Source organism: Amblyomma maculatum, chromosome 4 (genome assembly GCF_055883805.1).
Source record: "Amblyomma maculatum isolate TAMU_Amacu chromosome 4, ASM5588380v1, whole genome shotgun sequence".
NCBI lineage: Eukaryota > Metazoa > Arthropoda > Arachnida > Ixodida > Ixodidae > Amblyomma > Amblyomma maculatum.
Window position 1 is genome coordinate 27,653,408 of NC_139347.1, and position 17,132 is coordinate 27,670,539.

The 17,132-nt window shown below is 45.1% G+C and overlaps 1 protein-coding gene across 1 annotated transcript in view; it reads right to left on the reverse strand.

Moving 5' to 3' along the window:
* LOC146190541 (cell adhesion molecule Dscam2-like) overlaps nt 1-1,168 on the reverse strand; it is a 177,203-nt gene extending 176,035 nt beyond the window's left edge. Inside the window, exons 1-2 of the mRNA XM_084600190.1 lie at nt 1,152-1,168; nt 192-304 (exon numbers count right to left, since the gene is read on the reverse strand). Coding sequence (XP_084456316.1) covers nt 192-304; nt 1,152-1,168 — 130 coding nt within the window. The remainder of the gene's footprint in view (nt 1-191; nt 305-1,151) is intronic.
* Between the last annotated feature and the right edge of the window lie 15,964 nt (nt 1,169-17,132).

Here is a 17,132-nt window from a genome sequence, read left to right on the forward strand (position 1 = left end):
ATCTTGGCAGACTGTTTTGCGGGAGGCTAGAAACATAAAGACAGAAAAAGAGCACATCTTTGCTGAATCGAAAGTTGACGTGCGGCATTCTTTTGAAAGAGAAGCGTGCTGTCAACTACCGGTGGCTAGTTCACTTCTTCCTTCCAAACTCCCGCAGTAAGACCAGGTATAGTAACGGCAACGGGGCAAACCTATGTCGAGCTGCTGACAGCAAGCAGGAAAAGAAGTGGTTGAGGTCTGGACACGGGAAGAAAAGTTCGGAGACTCAGGGCTGGGACAAGGTTCCATTTCGGCATCGACATAGCTGGAAGGCAAAGTAAATAAATAAAGCAATATTGATGGTATCGTTCTTGAGCAAGCGTGGAGGTGACATTCTGAAGATACCTCGGGTCAGCCGTCTATTGATCTACAGGAGGATTGTTACGCACACGGCAGGAACACAGAGAAAGCTAGAGACAATAAAAAATTCTTACAAACAAAAGACCACTTTATTTGAGTGTTGTTACAAAGCGCACTTATGAGAAATAAGACCTCCTAATTGCCAAAATATAGTGGCGTGGTATTGCAAACAATTTCTCCCTGACAAAGAGAACCAAAGTGAATGCTGGTATACACGTAACCACTACATTTCCATTTTTGTTTTGAGCTTTTTTCTGCACCTCTTTTATTTTTCCAATTCATGTCATTTGAAGCACTTGCTGTTTAAAGAGAACATTTCTTGAACTGCTTCTATGCGTGCCTTACGTGAAAAACAATATATATATATATATATATATATATATATATATATATATATATATATATATATATATATATATATATATATATACATTAATTGTGAAGAGAGAACGCTATCCCAAAATTTCTGTTACACGAACACATTTTTGCTCGCTGTAAGTTTTCATTTGTTAATACTGATATTCGCCTTAGTGACGGACTACATAGGTTGGGGTTGCTCAACCTTGGAGGTACTCATTACTTGTTTTTTTTTTTTTTGCCGTCAGCATCTGACTTGAAGCGGGAGCTGATGATTTTACGTTAACCTAAAACCCCCCCAACAAAATTCTTTCAGTTTTCATTCGCTAGAGAGGGGAATTTTCAATATTCTTCAGAATTTCAGTAAGGTTGTATAGAAGGCAAATGACACTTACCTGTGAATTAGTTCCATGTTACTTAGGCCACACTTTCTTCCTTTACAATGAGCTATATTAAGCAAGTGTCACTGAGTACGTACATCAGGCAAGCGTTATTTCAAATTTTCCAGCGGCTCAGAGAGTACCTGACATAATTTGTTCATAGTTCAAGAACGCTAAGGCTTCGGTTTTTTGGAGCGAGATCTGCACGTGACTAGGATTTGATGCTGAACCCAGGTTTCCGAGACACTATATCTGGCTCTTGAAAGAGCAACTGCTGTCTTTGAGCATATAGGCCTCACGTTAACATTTATTTTTCTTTCTTGCAGACTTTAGTCTCTATTTCTTAGACTCACGTCAATTACTGACGTGCGCTTTCGCCCGCAGCTACGTTAAAACCCGGCCATTTTATTTAGCCACCACTGCAAAGGTTGCCTGTAAAGCGTGCTCTGCCTCACTGGGACGGTTAAGCAGGAGCAGAGAGCTTTACGCTGTATAGATATATTCTACCAAAACATTAGGCGGGCCCGCAAAGAATGCCTGTAAAGCGTGCTCTGCCTCACTAGGACTGTTAAGCAGGTGCAGAGAGCTTTACGCTGTATGGATATATTCTACCAAAACATTAAGCGGGCCCTTCTCGCGTGGAATTGAAGGGCGGGGTGATGGATAAATAGACTTGATTGTCGAGTTAACAAATTATGTAATTACCGAGATATTTCATGGTGTTTTTTGGCGGTACATATATTCCAACTACGACGAGCCACGCGTGCTAATGATTGGCCGCTCTGACGATTGGTTCACCACGTGCCGCGCTATGAAAGCGCTTAAATAAAGGCCATCATTCATGGTGATTATGATTCACCGCAGCTTTAATCCCTTTTGTCAGTAATTTGTGAGCTTCGAGTGAAGGCGAGGCGAAGAGTGGGAAGCAACTTGCATCTCACTGTGAGGTCACGAGCGGCGCTATGACCCATTACATGATCACGTTGTTGCATCATAGAATTCACATGCGATTGTACAATTTGACCAGTCACAACCTTTTGTTTCCGTTAAAGGTCTAAGAACCTTATTAGGAACCTAACACGTAACAGCTTGTTGTACATCATGCTGGACACTGGCTTACATAAAAAAGCCAGAAAATAAAAAGGAAGGAACATTTGGTGTTAACACTGCAGCATATGGAGAAGTAGCCCAAAGGTAAAAAAGGGTGAGAGCATTGCTTGTTGTTCTTGCTTAAAATTTTTCTGTTTTAAGGGCATTCGGCCTTCATATTTAATAACTGCTCAGTTGCAAAAGACTGAAAAGTAGTTTGATGCACTATATCAACCCGCACAAGAACTGAACAGAGGGAGGACTTCCTACATACAGCTAAGGTGTTGTAGAGTTGTGGTTGAGTCGGGAGGATGATTTTCCCGGGGCGGTTGGCAAAAGTGATGGAATTCGATATTGTGACAGAAAGCATAAAACAAGCAAATGCGCTAAATTTCAGGGCGTAATTCAAGAGTTGGTAGATGGAGGAACTATTTAAGGGTGGTGGCGCTAGTGTCCTTTCAGTAACAAGAGGTGATGAATCGGGATGCTCGAATTTGAATGGATTCCAATTCTGAGGATAGGCATGGCAATCATACCTATAGTCAAATTACAATAAATTCCAAACACCCATTTCTATCCACAGAATTGGAGTCAATACAAAATCGAGGCGCGCAATTCATCATCTCTTGTTACACAAAAGATATATGTGTCACCGCACTAAAGATGTCTTTCTGTTTAACAACTCTTGAATCGCTCCGTGTTATTTCCCGCCTTTACCTATTTCGTTACGTGCGGAACAACAAGCCATCAGAGCATTGTAAATATATATTTTTTTTTTGCGCAAAAAGAGAACACATATTGTGTATTCGCTTACTCAGTTGCCTTCCGATTGTCAGCACGCTTAACGAATCTCAATAAGGCATAAAAAAGCCACTGTTCCGCAGACGGAAACAGCAGGGCGCGAAACGTAGGGGCCCCTTTTCAGTTTGGACAGTTGCATAACAACAAACATTTCTGTTGTATCCAGTCGCCAGGACAACAGGAACAGGAGGCTTTATTCTGAGGTGCTTCCAAACTCCCGACGATAGGCATGGCAATCATACCTATAGTTAAATTGCAATCAATTCCAAACACCCATTTCTATCCACAGAATTGGAGTCAATGCAAAATCGAGGCGCGCAATTCATCATCTCTTGTTACACAAGAGACACATGTGTCGCCGCACTAAAGATGTCTTTGTATCAAACAACTCTTGCGTCACTCCATGTAATTTTGCGCCTTTACCTATTTCATACAGGCTGTCAAAGTAGCAAATCCCGTTACTTCTTGCTAACCACACCGCGAAGATAATCCTCCCGCATCAACCACAACCCGATAGCCCGCATAAGCTGCCCCACATCCGCTAACCATACCTCATTTTTAACCAAAGCTACAGCGCTGTGGAATTGCTCACTTTATGATATCGCTTGATGCACTAATAATAACGCATTACGCGAGAAAAAAAAATCAACTTTTGTGGCGTTCAGCACTCCAAGCGTACCTATTCTTATTGAGCATTCCTGAATGGAACACTAATATTTTACTGGTTTTGATATGTATATTGTTTTCTGTAGCTCTTTTTATTTCTCGTGTTTTTATAGGTTTTGTCTGTGTTTTACTTGTTTTCAACGAAGCTTCCCGTATGAAGACGAATACGTCCCCTTTTTGCCTTCGGACTGTTAAGAAAACAATGATTGAATTGAGATAAAAGGCGTTGAGAAGACAAATAAGCCAACGTTAAATGCGAAAAGTATTTAAAAAACAGACGCATTACTAGTAACTGGGCAGCATTTGTAACTCAACCATTCAGTCTCGCCTTATAGTCGTCGCTTGTGTGTTTATGCTTGAAGCATTCATATTTGTAGAGCTGTAGTGACACGTTCATTTTTCTTGACAATTCATTCGCACTTTCTGGTGGCGTATTTGTCAAGTTCTCTCCATACTGACCGAAATGAGTGGACGAGATATGATGTTCAGGTATTATCGCGGAAGAGAATCAAGGAGCAGAAACGTGAAGACAAAGGCAACCAATTACTAATCTTAACCGCTGCGTAAAAGAAACAAGAAAAAAAGACGGCGTAAACAGCTCACTTTGACAAAGCAAAAGCAGAGAAAAATTGTTAGCACTCCGCAATGTACAAACGGTGACGCAGTGCGGTCGTTTTTGCAAGGCCGTAGCTTACGCGGTCGGTTTCCTTCGGATAGAAAACGTCCACTCGCCAGAACTTGGGAGAACAGAGGCGCTCACAGAGAGAGAAGAGAGAGAGAGAGACAGAGGAGGAAAGAGAGAACAGGACATAGGAAGCCGGTAGCAGCTTGCGGTGACGCCTTAATACGCACAGTGGCACCCGAGCGCGTGGCAAGTTCTGCGACACGCTCCGCTCGCGACTCTCGCGACCAGCTCTCTTCTCAGCTTCCGAACTCTCTGCTGTCACGCAAAGTCTCCTCGATCCCGGCGTTTGGACCCTCTTGCCAACAGTGGTAGTTCGTTTCGTCTTACTTTTCTTTTTGTCCTTTTCCCGTCACTCTAGTTAGGCCTCCAGGCAGCAAAGCTCTGTGTTGAATCAGCCGCCACTCGAAGGAGGCTCTTGTGCTGTCCTTAGCATCCTGAGGCAAGAGGCACTGACATTAAGTGCTTCATCAAGAGCCGTTCGCTCTACGGAGCGCTGAAAGCCCCGATTACGCCTTGGTGGCATCCATTAGGGAACCCTCCGTTTCGTGAAATCTTGGAAGAACAAAGTTCTTGGTGATGAGAAATTTGAACTTTCTCACGTGTGGAGGTATGCGCTTTGTATTAGTTCTTCAAAACAAGCATAGATTGCAAAACTGTAAGCTCTCTCGCTTTGCAGAAAAAAAAAGTATATTAAGAAGAACGCGAGGGATATATTATAGAAAAACGCAAAGCAGCAACCAAAAATTATTGCCTTTTTAAATTTTAGAATGCACTAAACTCAAGATTTCCTCGTTATGAATGTAGCGCAGTGTTTCAATTCATGTGGGGAACTTAATTTAAGGTAAATATAAAGACACAACTGTTCAGTTGTATGACATTTGGAAGCAACATAAACCCGCGAAGTTTTGAAGTGTTTGTCTGGCTGTTCACTTGTGCAGAGAATTCAGTCAGAAAGTACAGGAAAAGATTTTCTCATTCTTCTGGAAGGTTTATGGTTGGCGGAAGCACTACTGTATTAGAAACTAATACTGTGTTCTAACATGAATTCGACGCCGTATAGCAGTTGAAAGCATGTAGTGGCATAACTATCCATCTGTTTTCTTAAACAGTCATCACTTGGCAAGTTACTGAAAATAATAATTAATAATTCTGTAGCATGTCAATATAAGGGTATTTTACATGATAAAACAAAAGTAGTAATTTCCAGCGCCTTTACTTTTTGCCATACCCATACGTTTCGCTTTCTTTTGCGGGGCTGTAAGGATGCTATTATCACGAGTAAGAAAAGAATGCCCAGTACAGCCTTCCGCACACCTGTTTAGAACATTCAAAGAGCGCCCCAGGGAATAAGTATCGCTGTGACACTTTCAAGTGGAGTATGGCTCTGAAGATGACCATTTAAATGCATTGTATTCTTCTGTGTATGTCTTTCAAAGTCAGCGCAGACCCTTCGCCTTTGAAAGAGACTTTTTATTTGACTAAAATTTGAATTAATAATGCTAGACGTTGCTAAAAAAGGCCGCTAGACAATTTTCTTCTGCTGAGTAAAGGCAATTTACTTTACAAAAATTTATTACTAAAATACATGCAAGTCAAAAAGAACAGACAGTATGAAAAGCTTGCGAACGAGTCAGCTATTTATAGAGCGCGTGCTGAGGGCAGCTGAGCATTTCACGCTTCAAATCAGTAACAAGCTAAGACGAAAGAAACGTTGCTGCGTTGCTGAATAATTTTGATTAATTAAAGGAGGCCCAGTTTCTGGCAGCGTAAGCATTCTTGTGGACTCGGCCCTCATTTGCACTGGCTGAAGAGGGACTGACTTCTCCCAAAGGAAATAACACAATTACTGGATGCAACGAAACGAGGAGAAAATTTTGCAGTTTAAAATGGTCAGCCGACCACGAGAACCAACGTTAAAAGCCCTAGACGGCCTAACCTTAAACAACCATTTTCCGCCCATAGTTATCTGAAACGCAGCGCTGAAAGTCGCAAGTAGGGAATCCAATATCATTCTGTAAAAGATAAAAAGGTTTTCAGCCCAGGGTAATCAACTATCGATCCCAGAATACCACTGAATGGCAATCATTTCAACCCGACGGAGGGGGACCGAAAGCTATTGCAGCGGGGGCGAATTCTCAGATGGGCGCCGCCCTATCTAAGCGGGCAAAGCGCAATGCCTTCTTAACAAGTTTCTCACTCTCAGGCGGTAACCAAGAAAAAGTAGTCTATTATGAAAGTGGGCGTCTTCCCGCTTATTTTTTCCCGCAGTCTCAATACGAGGAACTTATGGTGAAGAAAAGATCCCAATAACTGAAAGGCTAAAGCGGGGAAGTCAAGATAATGAACATTACCGAATGAAACAAAAAATGCCGATTATCAAAGGAAGGTATGACTTGTTTATGCCGATGCATAACCGTTAAGCACCGACGTCATTGTGTGTGGGTGCGTGTGCGTGTGTGTGTGTGTGCGTGTGTGTGTATGTGTGCGTGTGCGTGCGTGTGTGTGTGATTTGTAGTCTGGTCAACGAACACTTAATTCACGATCGCTAGCCTGCGTGCCTCTGCACCATTATTGAGAATGTGCTATCACTTGGCACGTGCATTTTTCGACACACACAGTCGACACACAGTAACATTTGTAGGGCAATCGGTGCAGATAAGTTTTGCGAAAATTTGTGCGGAGTTTTTCTGAAAAAGTACAATCATTATTAACATCTTCGACAGCGATGTAAAAAAGATATTCCGAATTGTTTCAAAAATACTTGCGCTAGTCTGAATATCACAGAAATTGTTTGAGAGTTCTTACGATGTTAAATATGCATTTTCAAAGGGGTTCGACTATTTTTTTAATAGAAAGATTTCTTAAACATTAGGTCTAAAATATCGCTTTGTTGCTTATCACATACCTAACATAATTTAAAAGATATTAGTCCAGTCTTCAGCATTTTACCACGTATTTAATTTACAGTTTAGCGGAAATAGCAATATTGTTATCACGTTTTGTTATTTTCGCGGGATGTAAATTTGAGGCGTAAAGTTTGCGTTATATGGAACCAAAATCAGAAGCCGCACGGCGGTCTTCGGGTGCTGCCTGTCCTACTTAATTGCTTTATCATTACTTAAAAAAAAAATCCTCATCCCACTCGTTTGGAAAACTAGCTTTGCGCAGAACATCGGATATATACTTATTGAGGTGCATTAAAGACAAGCCTGCTGAGTACCAAAAGGAAATATTTTATGAGATTATGAACAGTCCTATAATGTTTTACATGTATAATCTACTTCTGAATATGCTTTAGAATTGGCGAGGTTTTAGAAGCTGGACAGTGCATGGTATTTGTGAGCCTAAATGACGCGAAACGAAAGCTGGTTGAGACATTTAAAAAAATACAGTATTTTAATGAGTCCTTTTCTACTTGTCATTGCTTAAAGAACAATAATATGATTTTTAGAAGGCCTACGTCTCTACTTGGCAGCATGAAAACGTCGGTTAAAAGCAGCAACAATTTTGCTCATTTCCTCAACAATATATTTCAAAAAATTTAAACTGCCAGGCATAATTAGATTGACCGATGAGGCATGTACAAAGATGATTGAATAGTTATAGAGCAATATAAAAATAAACGCTACAGATAAGTGTAAGTTTATTTAAAAATCAAACAAGCACGTAGCTCCCGACGCTCCGGTAATCACGGCTGAAGACACGCACGCTCTAATTCCGCCCGACTGCCTCGCGAGTCGACGTTGGCTGTTGGAATTGCCAATCGCGTACGCTCCGCTCGAGATGACAAGAAAAGAAGGGGGGCTCACGTTATGACCCCACATCCTTATAGTCTGGATTGCAAGGCCAAAATAAAGAGGAGAAAGCGTCTTTCAATGCCTCGTCGAAGAACACCGCCCGCCGTCGTCAGTTCCGGGCCAGCTATACGCGCGCGCCGGGGGTGCGGAACCTCTGTGTATTGCGCTAGACTGCCTGCGGCAAAATGCGGATGAACAGCACCGACAAAAGGCTTGCGGCGAAAAGAGGTAAGAGGGGTGAAAGTCGCCGTTCCTCAGAATGCCGTGATTCAAAGGAAGTCTCACAAAAGCGGCATAAATAAAGTCACTTGGACTTACGCGTCGGTACAGGAGGAGCGTTACAAGGACGCACTGGAAGGCAGTTTTGGGGCAAAAAAGAAAGAAGCTTCGATTTCACCGCGACGGATTCTTCTTCAGCCAGCCGAGGTGGTGGGTGATATAGCGCGAGGCCCCGCAGGCTCTTTTCTCAAAAGAAATCTCAGGCAGTGAAAGCTCGTCGTTCTCTGTCATATGGCGCTCGGGTTCGAGAGGGGTATACGAAGCAGGAGAACAGCCTCAGTTGCGTGCGTGGCCATCTCGACTCGCTTCCCGAAGGCTTGGCAAAGGGACTAGGCATGAGCACCTGCCGCTTCTATTGCACTCGCATATTTTTACTTCTCAAAAATACAAAACAAGATTGGGAATCAAAGTCGACTTATTTTTGTATTTTGAGATCTATGTTTATTTTCTTTTATGTTTATAGCAAAACATTCAGAGCTGCTGTATTCCAGTAAACTCCACCTTAGATATCTCATGACGGATGGGCGTTAAAGCAATGGATGATTGCTGCCGCGGTGGGCGGAAAAGTAAACACGGAAGCAACTTTTGTTAGTGTAGACAGATCTCTAAGCAAACATGGTACAGGAAAAATATTAGGCTCCTAACTCTATTGCAACCATCACATTCATTCAACATAGCGGCGATCACTCATCGGATATGAGTTGGAACTTCAGTGCAAGAATAAAGTGAGCATCAAAAACAATATGAAAATATAACTATTCAGAGAATTTTTTTTTGTATATGCGCGAAGAATAATGAGTTTAGGACAGACTAATACATGTTGCCAAGCAAATTCTATAGAAGACTCGGAAAGAAGACGTTCATAAAAAAACAGGTGTCACTGAATGTTACAATAGATTAAATATGGGCATTCTGCAAGAGTTAGATGTTCTTTGTACTTTAGGAACAGAAGAAAATCCATACTGGAATCATTACCAGGTGGCAATCTCCTACTCGTCGCTAGTCGTAATTTATAGTCACGTAAAAATTATCTATTTCGACAACTGCAAAACTATACTCTACCACACTAAGATGACTTGAATATTTTACTAAACTGATAAGATGGCGTGCCAACAATACCTTCACTGGTCTTGATGAAAGCTAACTACCAAGCACTATAAGCAACTGAAATAGCTTCGTTGCATGCGCCCAGGAGCAGTTTGCTTCGATAAATGGCACACGTATAATAAATTAAAAACCTAGCATTAGACATGAGGACCGAGGGTTGTAACACCTTAAAAGAAGTAAGCGCTCTTGAGAGGACTGCCACTCTTGACACTGTAATAAATACCATCCAATCTCATTCGCCAAAGTTCATTCCAAGCCACCCGCGGCCCTTGTCCGAGTACTCGCGGTTCATTTCATGTATCGACGAAGAGAAACTACACAGTCGCCGATCTGGTTCCAGTCAAGCGGCAGCCATCGAGCCACAGCTCCGCTATCGGCTAGTGCACTCAAAGAGGAAGTGGGGGTACGCGAGGGAGATGGCCGCAAAGCGCCTTAGCCCCCAGGGCTCGTTACTCCCATAACCAGCGGGGCGACCCTGCTTCCTCTTCATTTGATGCCACCAAATATTTTTCTTCCATTTATGCTTTTCCCTCCGAGCACCCGCTAGACAGCTGGCTGACAATTTTGTGCGCGCGGAAGCAAGCCGGACAAAGTAAGCGGGAAACACTGGTCATAAATTAGAGTTGCCGCTGAGTTCCACCGAAATTGATAACACACACAGGAAACGAACTGGTGAACGCGATTTCGGCAGCCTTAGCGGGACACACAAACACGGATCTCCCGCCCTTTCGCGTAATCCAAGCTCGTACGTTACTTCGGATCAGTGCTTTGCTGTCGCCCTGGAACAAAAGGTCAATTGTACGGGAAGAACGCGTGCAATGCTTTTTAGGAACGCCATCGTCATCCCTTTAGTTCCTGCGCGGGAGGACATGATTTCAAAAAATGTCACAATATGATATTTCCTTGCTATCGACTGATATTCGTGTTTATGAATATACTCTTCTTTGTTCTGCCATTGATTATTTTGGTTTCTTATACAAATGTTTGAAAACTCCTGCAAGCCTATTATTTATACGTTCATGCATTTTTATGCTGTCCGCTTTTTTCACAAAGTGCAATGTAGCGAACTGAAAGGGGGAATAATATGGTCTGATATTTCACGAGCCCTTTGTGGCATTATTTCCCTCTGCCTACCAATGTCTTTGACACATTGTGTATAGAAAAAAATACGTGGACAACAATGTTCACTGAGCGTTTAATGCGGCTTTATATTCGGCATTCTATATCGTGATATTTATTTCACTAAGGCACAAGAACGCGCTGATATAGAGGCTGCTCATTCTCCTTCCGGGTGAGTCGACTCAGGATTTTATATTGTAAAGAATAGAAGGCAGCAAATACTGAACGAATGGATCAGTTCCACACACTGCACTCAGCTTCGTCCTCTTTTACCTCGGCTCGGAGAGGCACGCGGCATCCCCCCCCCCCCCCTTTTTCGAAAGCGGTGACCCGTCGCTGGGAGTGTTCTCAAACTAGATGCACACAGGAGAAGCAGGGTACACAAAGCTGCACACGCGCATTAGATGACGTCCTCTCATAGTACGGTTTCATCCGTCCTCCGTGAACAGTTTCAGCACTTGAGCGCCACCGTATTGAAGGTTACTGTTACCCAGGAACAACTTCGTAGGTTACGTTACTAAGACGCCGAATGACTTCGTATGGGACAAAGTAACGGCGAAGTAGCTTCTCGGAGAGTCCTCGACGGTGCACTGGTGCCCAGACCCATACAAGATCACCAGGCTCATAGTTAACGTCTCGTTGTCGGATATTATACCGACACGCATCGCGGTGTTGTTGATGTTGAATACGGCACCGTGCGAGCTGGCGCGCTTCTTCGGCCCGCTGCAGAAAACTGTCGACGTCTGTACAGGCGTTGGTTGCATCATCGCCGTGACCTGTGGGCAGCATAGCGTTCAACACTGTGGTCACGTTACGACTGTAGACTAACTGGAATGGCGCAAGGCGCGTCGTCTCCTGTTCAGCATTACTATCTGCAAAAGTTGCATACGGAAGAACTTCATCCCACGTGCGTTGTTGAACGTCGACGTACATGGAAATCATGTCTGCAAGTGTTCTATTGAAGTGTTCAGTCAGTACGTTCGTTTTCGGACGGTAAGCAGTAGTCCTACGACGAATTGTGCGAGTAAGACTGAAGGCGCCTGCATTAGTTTGGCCATGAAGGCTGTACCGTGGTCAGTAATAATAACCGACGGGGCACCATGGCGCAGTACGATGGTCTTAAGAAACAACTGGGCTAATTCAGCAGCAGTTGGACGGGAAAGTAGCTGTGTCTCGGCATATCGCGTTAAGTAGTCCGCCGCCACTATTCATCTGTTTCCTGATGCGAATTTGGGAAAGGGCCCAGAAGATCCATGCCCACTTGCTGTAAAGGGGCGGTCAGCGGAGGTATCGGTTGAAGAAGCCTTTCAAGTTTCAGCGGAGGTGTCTTTCGCCGCTGGCAATCTCGGCATATTTTCACGTAGTGCTCGACTGAAGGCAGCAACTTAGGCCAATAATACTTTTGTCTAATGCGTTCTAATGTTCGCGTGACTCCTAAATGACCACCGAAGGCTCATCGTGCCATGCGTGCACGATTTCTGGTCGGAGGTCAGACGGAACAACGAGAAGAAAGGTTTCCTTGGATTGCTGAAAGTTTCTCTTGTATAGGACGCAATTGCGAATGCTGTAGGAGGATAATTCCTCGTGCAAAAGCACGTGGGACGGCTACATCAAGGCCTTAAAGATGCTCAATGAGCGGGCGTAAACCGCGTCAGCCCGTTGACGCTAGGCCATGTCAGTGGTCGTGACTACAGCAAGAAACGGGATGTCTTCGGTGTCGGGAGGGGTAGCATCAACTGGGCACGCGACAAGCAGTCGGCCTCGTTGTGCTTGCGGCCGCACTTGCATACAACCGTTCTGCCATATTCTTGAAGACGGAGGCTCCACCTTGCAAGCTGTCCAGTGGGGTCTTTGAGGTTGGCTAGCCAGCATAACGAATGGTGGTCACTCGCAGCTCTGAAAGTGCGGCCGTAAAGATAGGGTCAGAACTTGGTTATTGCCCAAACTACCGCGAGACATTCCTGTTCCGTGGTTGAGTAGTTTGCCTCTGCATTTGAAAGAGAGCGACTCACGTAAGCGATAACTTTTTCAGTGCCATCTTGCCATTGAATCACAATGGCCTCGAGTCCAAAATTACTGGCATCGATATGAATATCCATAGCAGCGTTTTCATAAAAATGGGCAGGTTTCGGGGTGGCCTGCAATCGCCGGCGTAGCGTGCTGAAGGTATCCTCTTGATCATCTTGTCACGAGAAAGGAACATTGTCTTTGGTAAGAAGCGTAAGTGTCGGCAATCGCTGAAAAATTCTTGACGAAACGCCTGTAATAGGCACAAAGCCCCAAACCTTCTCTAACGGACTTTTTATGGGTTGGGCGTGGGAAGCTTTCCACAGCAGCAGTCTTGTCGGGATCTGATTTCACGCCCTTAGCACAAATAACATGGCCAAGAAAGCGGAGTTCCTGGAATCCGAAATGGCCTTTCTGTGATTTTATCGTCAGTTGGGCTGAACGCCGAGCCTGTAGTACCATTCGTAGCCAGTCGAGGTGCTCCTCAAAACTAGCCTTGAAAATTACCACATCGTCGAGATACACTAGGCACGCTTGCCACTTCGGTCCGGAGAGAACTGTGTCCATCATTCGTTGGAAGGTTGTTGGCGCAAAACAGGGACCGAAGGAACGCACTTTAAATTCATAAAGGCCGTTGGGGGTGACAAACGCTGTTTTCACTCTGTCCCTTTCGTCCACTTCTATCTGCCAGTAGTCATTCTTGAGGTCAAGCGACGAGAAATATTTGGCATTACGTAACCGGTCCAATGCGTCGTTGATACGCGGGAGCGGGTATACGTCCCGTTTTCTCACCTGATTTAACTTCCGGTGATCGACACAGAAACGCAAGGTGTTGTCGTTTTTCTTCACCAACACTACAGGCGAAGCCCAGGGGCTGGTAGACGGCTGCACCACGTCGCCGGTAAGCATTTGTTACAGTTGGCTTCGAATAGCCTCCGTTCCGTTGACGACACGCGGTAAGGGTGTTGAGAAATCGGCTTGGTCTCCGTGTCAACTATAATGCGGTGTTTCGCTACTGGGGTGCGCCCAACTTTCGAAGATGTTGCAAGGCATCCAGAAAAATCCTGAAGGAGCTCTAGCAGTTGCCGCCGCTCAGCCACCGACAAATTGGGATTAATGTCTACAGTTGATAGAATGTCGGGTGCATCGCATCCGGCTGGCGACGACGGCTCCAGAGTGCAGATGGTCTCTGGCTCAATAAAGTCGACAACATAGGCGATGGCCGTTCCTTTCGCAATGTGCTGAAACTCGGTCCCGAAATTCGTAATTAAGAGTTTCGCACTACCGTCCCGAAAGCGAACAAGTCCTCTTGCAGCGCAGATCCCTTTCTCAAGAAGCAGGTTCACGTTCCTCTCTGTCATTACGTCACGGTGAGTCGCTTTCTATCAAGACCACAATGCTGCACCGTGGCGGGATCGTAACGTCAGCAGCTGTAATATGTAAGGCGGGCATTGATGAACCACCGACGCTAGATTTCACAATGGCTTGGCTCGGCTAAAACGTCACGCGTGACTCATGAAAATAATTATCGCACCGTTAGCCCGTAAGAAGTCCAAGCCGAGTATGTCGTCTCGCGAACAGGGAAGAACAAAAAGTCGCCAACATAAACAAATCCATCAATTGCAACTCTCGCAGCACATCTTCCAGCCAAGGCAATAAGGTGCCCCCCCCCCCCGCCGTGCGAATCTGAGGCTCAGTCAACATGGTTAAAACTTTCTTCAGTTTCTTGGCTAGCCCACTGTTCATAACTGAATAATCCACTCCTGTATGAACTAACGCGGTAATGAGAAAATCGTCGATAGAAATCGGTATGTCCGAAGCTGCGCACCCAGGTTCATCGTTACGTTAGTCTTTCAGGTAGCCGTTATCTTGTAAGAAGAGTGGTGGAGGATGTTCGGCAATTCGTCTTCAGCGGCCTTACCTCCGTAGGTCATTGTTCCTAGTTTTCCCTACGGCTCGGGGAGCGGGGACTCGGCGAGCGGCCAGTGCTGTATGTACAGGGACGTGGACTTGGTGAACGATAACGGGAAGAGGCAATGACGCGGGACCGGTAGTGTGGGGCATCTGGGAGATCCGTATGCGCCGACAGGTACTCCTCGATTTCGCGTTGTCGTTCACCACTCCGAGGACACCTTTCACGCGGATAAGAACCACGAAGTCCGGCGCAGCGGTACGGACAGAACCTCAGCATGTGACCGGCCTTACTACAGTGGTAGCAAAGTGGCCAATGGTGAAGGGCACGCCAGACGTCAGTCTTTTGAAACCGTGCCTCGGCTAGAATAAGAGGATGGCGCGGGCATGGATCAAGCGTAGGGGTGTCTACTCTGGCTCTGAGAGAGTCGTGCTCACCATGGGGCTGGTTTGGATAAGGCACAGTGCTGTTTACTTTTGAAGAATTGCACAGGGCATGGTGCTGAAGCACGAACGCGTACGTCGGCACAGTCGGTGGTGGTGGCTGCACACCAGGTATAGACGGCTCCGGTACGACTTGCCTAACTTCCTCACGAATGGCCTCCGTGAGTGGCGGAAGCCTCGATGACGACGTTAGATCCTGTAGCTGAATGTGTCTCAGCTCTTCCCTGACCACGGATCGAATAAGCTTCCTTAAGTCATCATCAGAACCGTTGAAGCAGGAAGAATGGACGGCCGATGACATGGCGGACACGTCACGGTTATAGTACTGTGCCCTGTGTTGAAGTATTTGTTCCATCTTTGTGGACTCTGCTAGAAATTATGATGTCCTGCCAGGTGGATAGCGCACGAGACCAGCATATATTTCTTGTTTCACTTCGTGCATTAGGTGGCACACTTTCTCCTCCTTAAACATATGTGGATCCCCACGCCTAAAAGTGCAGATCATGTCCTCGTAGTACATTCCAACACTTTCATTTGGGGCTTGGCAGCGAGATCGCAGTACCGACTCCACACGCTCCCTTCCGTTGTTGGCGGTGTAGGTCGGCAATAGCTGGCGACGATGTCCAATGATGGTAGCGTCGTTTTGTGGTTCACGAACGACGTCCCCGCCGAATCTTTGAGAGCAAAGTACACACTCTGTAGCTTCCTTTGCTCATCTCAGCCGTTGTAGTTGGCGACCCGTCCGAATTGGTTCAGCCAGTCCTCCGCGTCCTCATAAAGCTCGCCATGAAAGGACGGTGGCGTTCGAGACTGGAGGACGACGAACTGGGGTGAACTTCCTCCGTTAGCCACAATGTTCGTGTTCGATCTATACATGGTGGTCACAGGCGTCCAAAACAAATGCCCGAACTTTGGCGACTGACCTCGGAGGCGGCACATGGAACTGCGGTGGATCAGTGTCAAATCCGTGGGCACTCGCAGCTTCCCTTGAGGTGTGGAACAAAGCAAAAGAGGACCCGTACCCAGCTGCTTCACCAGAAAAGGTAACGAATAAAAGGCAGCAAACACTGAATGGATCAGTTCAACATAATACACTGAGCATCGTCCTCTTTTTCCTCGGTTCAGAGAGGAACGCGGAAATATGTTTGCAGCCTTTCCTTTTCCATTAATTGATTCAGCTTAAAAGGCTTGGAATGCTATCTAATACTTTGAGATAGATGTGCACTGAATACAAATCGGTGTGTACACGTGACTAATATTACGGTGCCAGGACCGAGACCCGGGCAGTCTTAAAGCCATAGGTAGCTTAAGAGGTTTTTGCACAATTTTTTCCTTCCCTGTCGGTCACGTTCCAGGTGACATTAGCATTATGAATGCTTTGTTCTAGATTCCTCATACTCCCTTCTCTTTTTTCATTATGCCTGATGGCAAACTTCTTGAATAAAAAAAATTAAAAAAGGGTGTCCCCCGTCCGCTGCTATGGATGAGGATGGCGCTGTTGAACGCTCAAAAGGTGCGTTTACAGGCAACATTAGTACCCAAGAAAGTAGAAGATTGGACAGCCGTCGATGTAGCTCAGTTGGAAAGAGCACCGGACGCGATATTCGGAGGTCGTGGGATTGGTTCCCACCATCGGGGCGTTGTTTTCTCTCCTACTTTTTATTTAATTATCTTTCTCCCCAAAAGCGAGTACTTAAGTAATTGAGGTTTTCACTTTAAAATTAATTAAAAAATATCCCCTACGCTTCTCTTGGCCTCACCGACTGTTGTCTTCTTTCATTTGTTCTCCTGCGACATGCAGCACTAAGGGCGTGCTGCTTAAATTTTGCGGATTGAAAAGGTATGAAATTTCAGTATATTCAATGTTGACGTTATTAGAATCCTCGACTAACAAGGTAGATGGCTCGAAAAAGTATTTTATTGTTGCTTAGTAATGCATTTCATTCTAGTATACTCTTATTAAATCAGCTCCGATTGCAAATTTGTTACATGCCATAACTCCCGCTATATGTAGCCTGAACGTTTAAGTCATTTTCTGTGACCATTACTATAGACTCGTTTATTGCCTTGAGTGGCCGGTTGTTCAGGGGA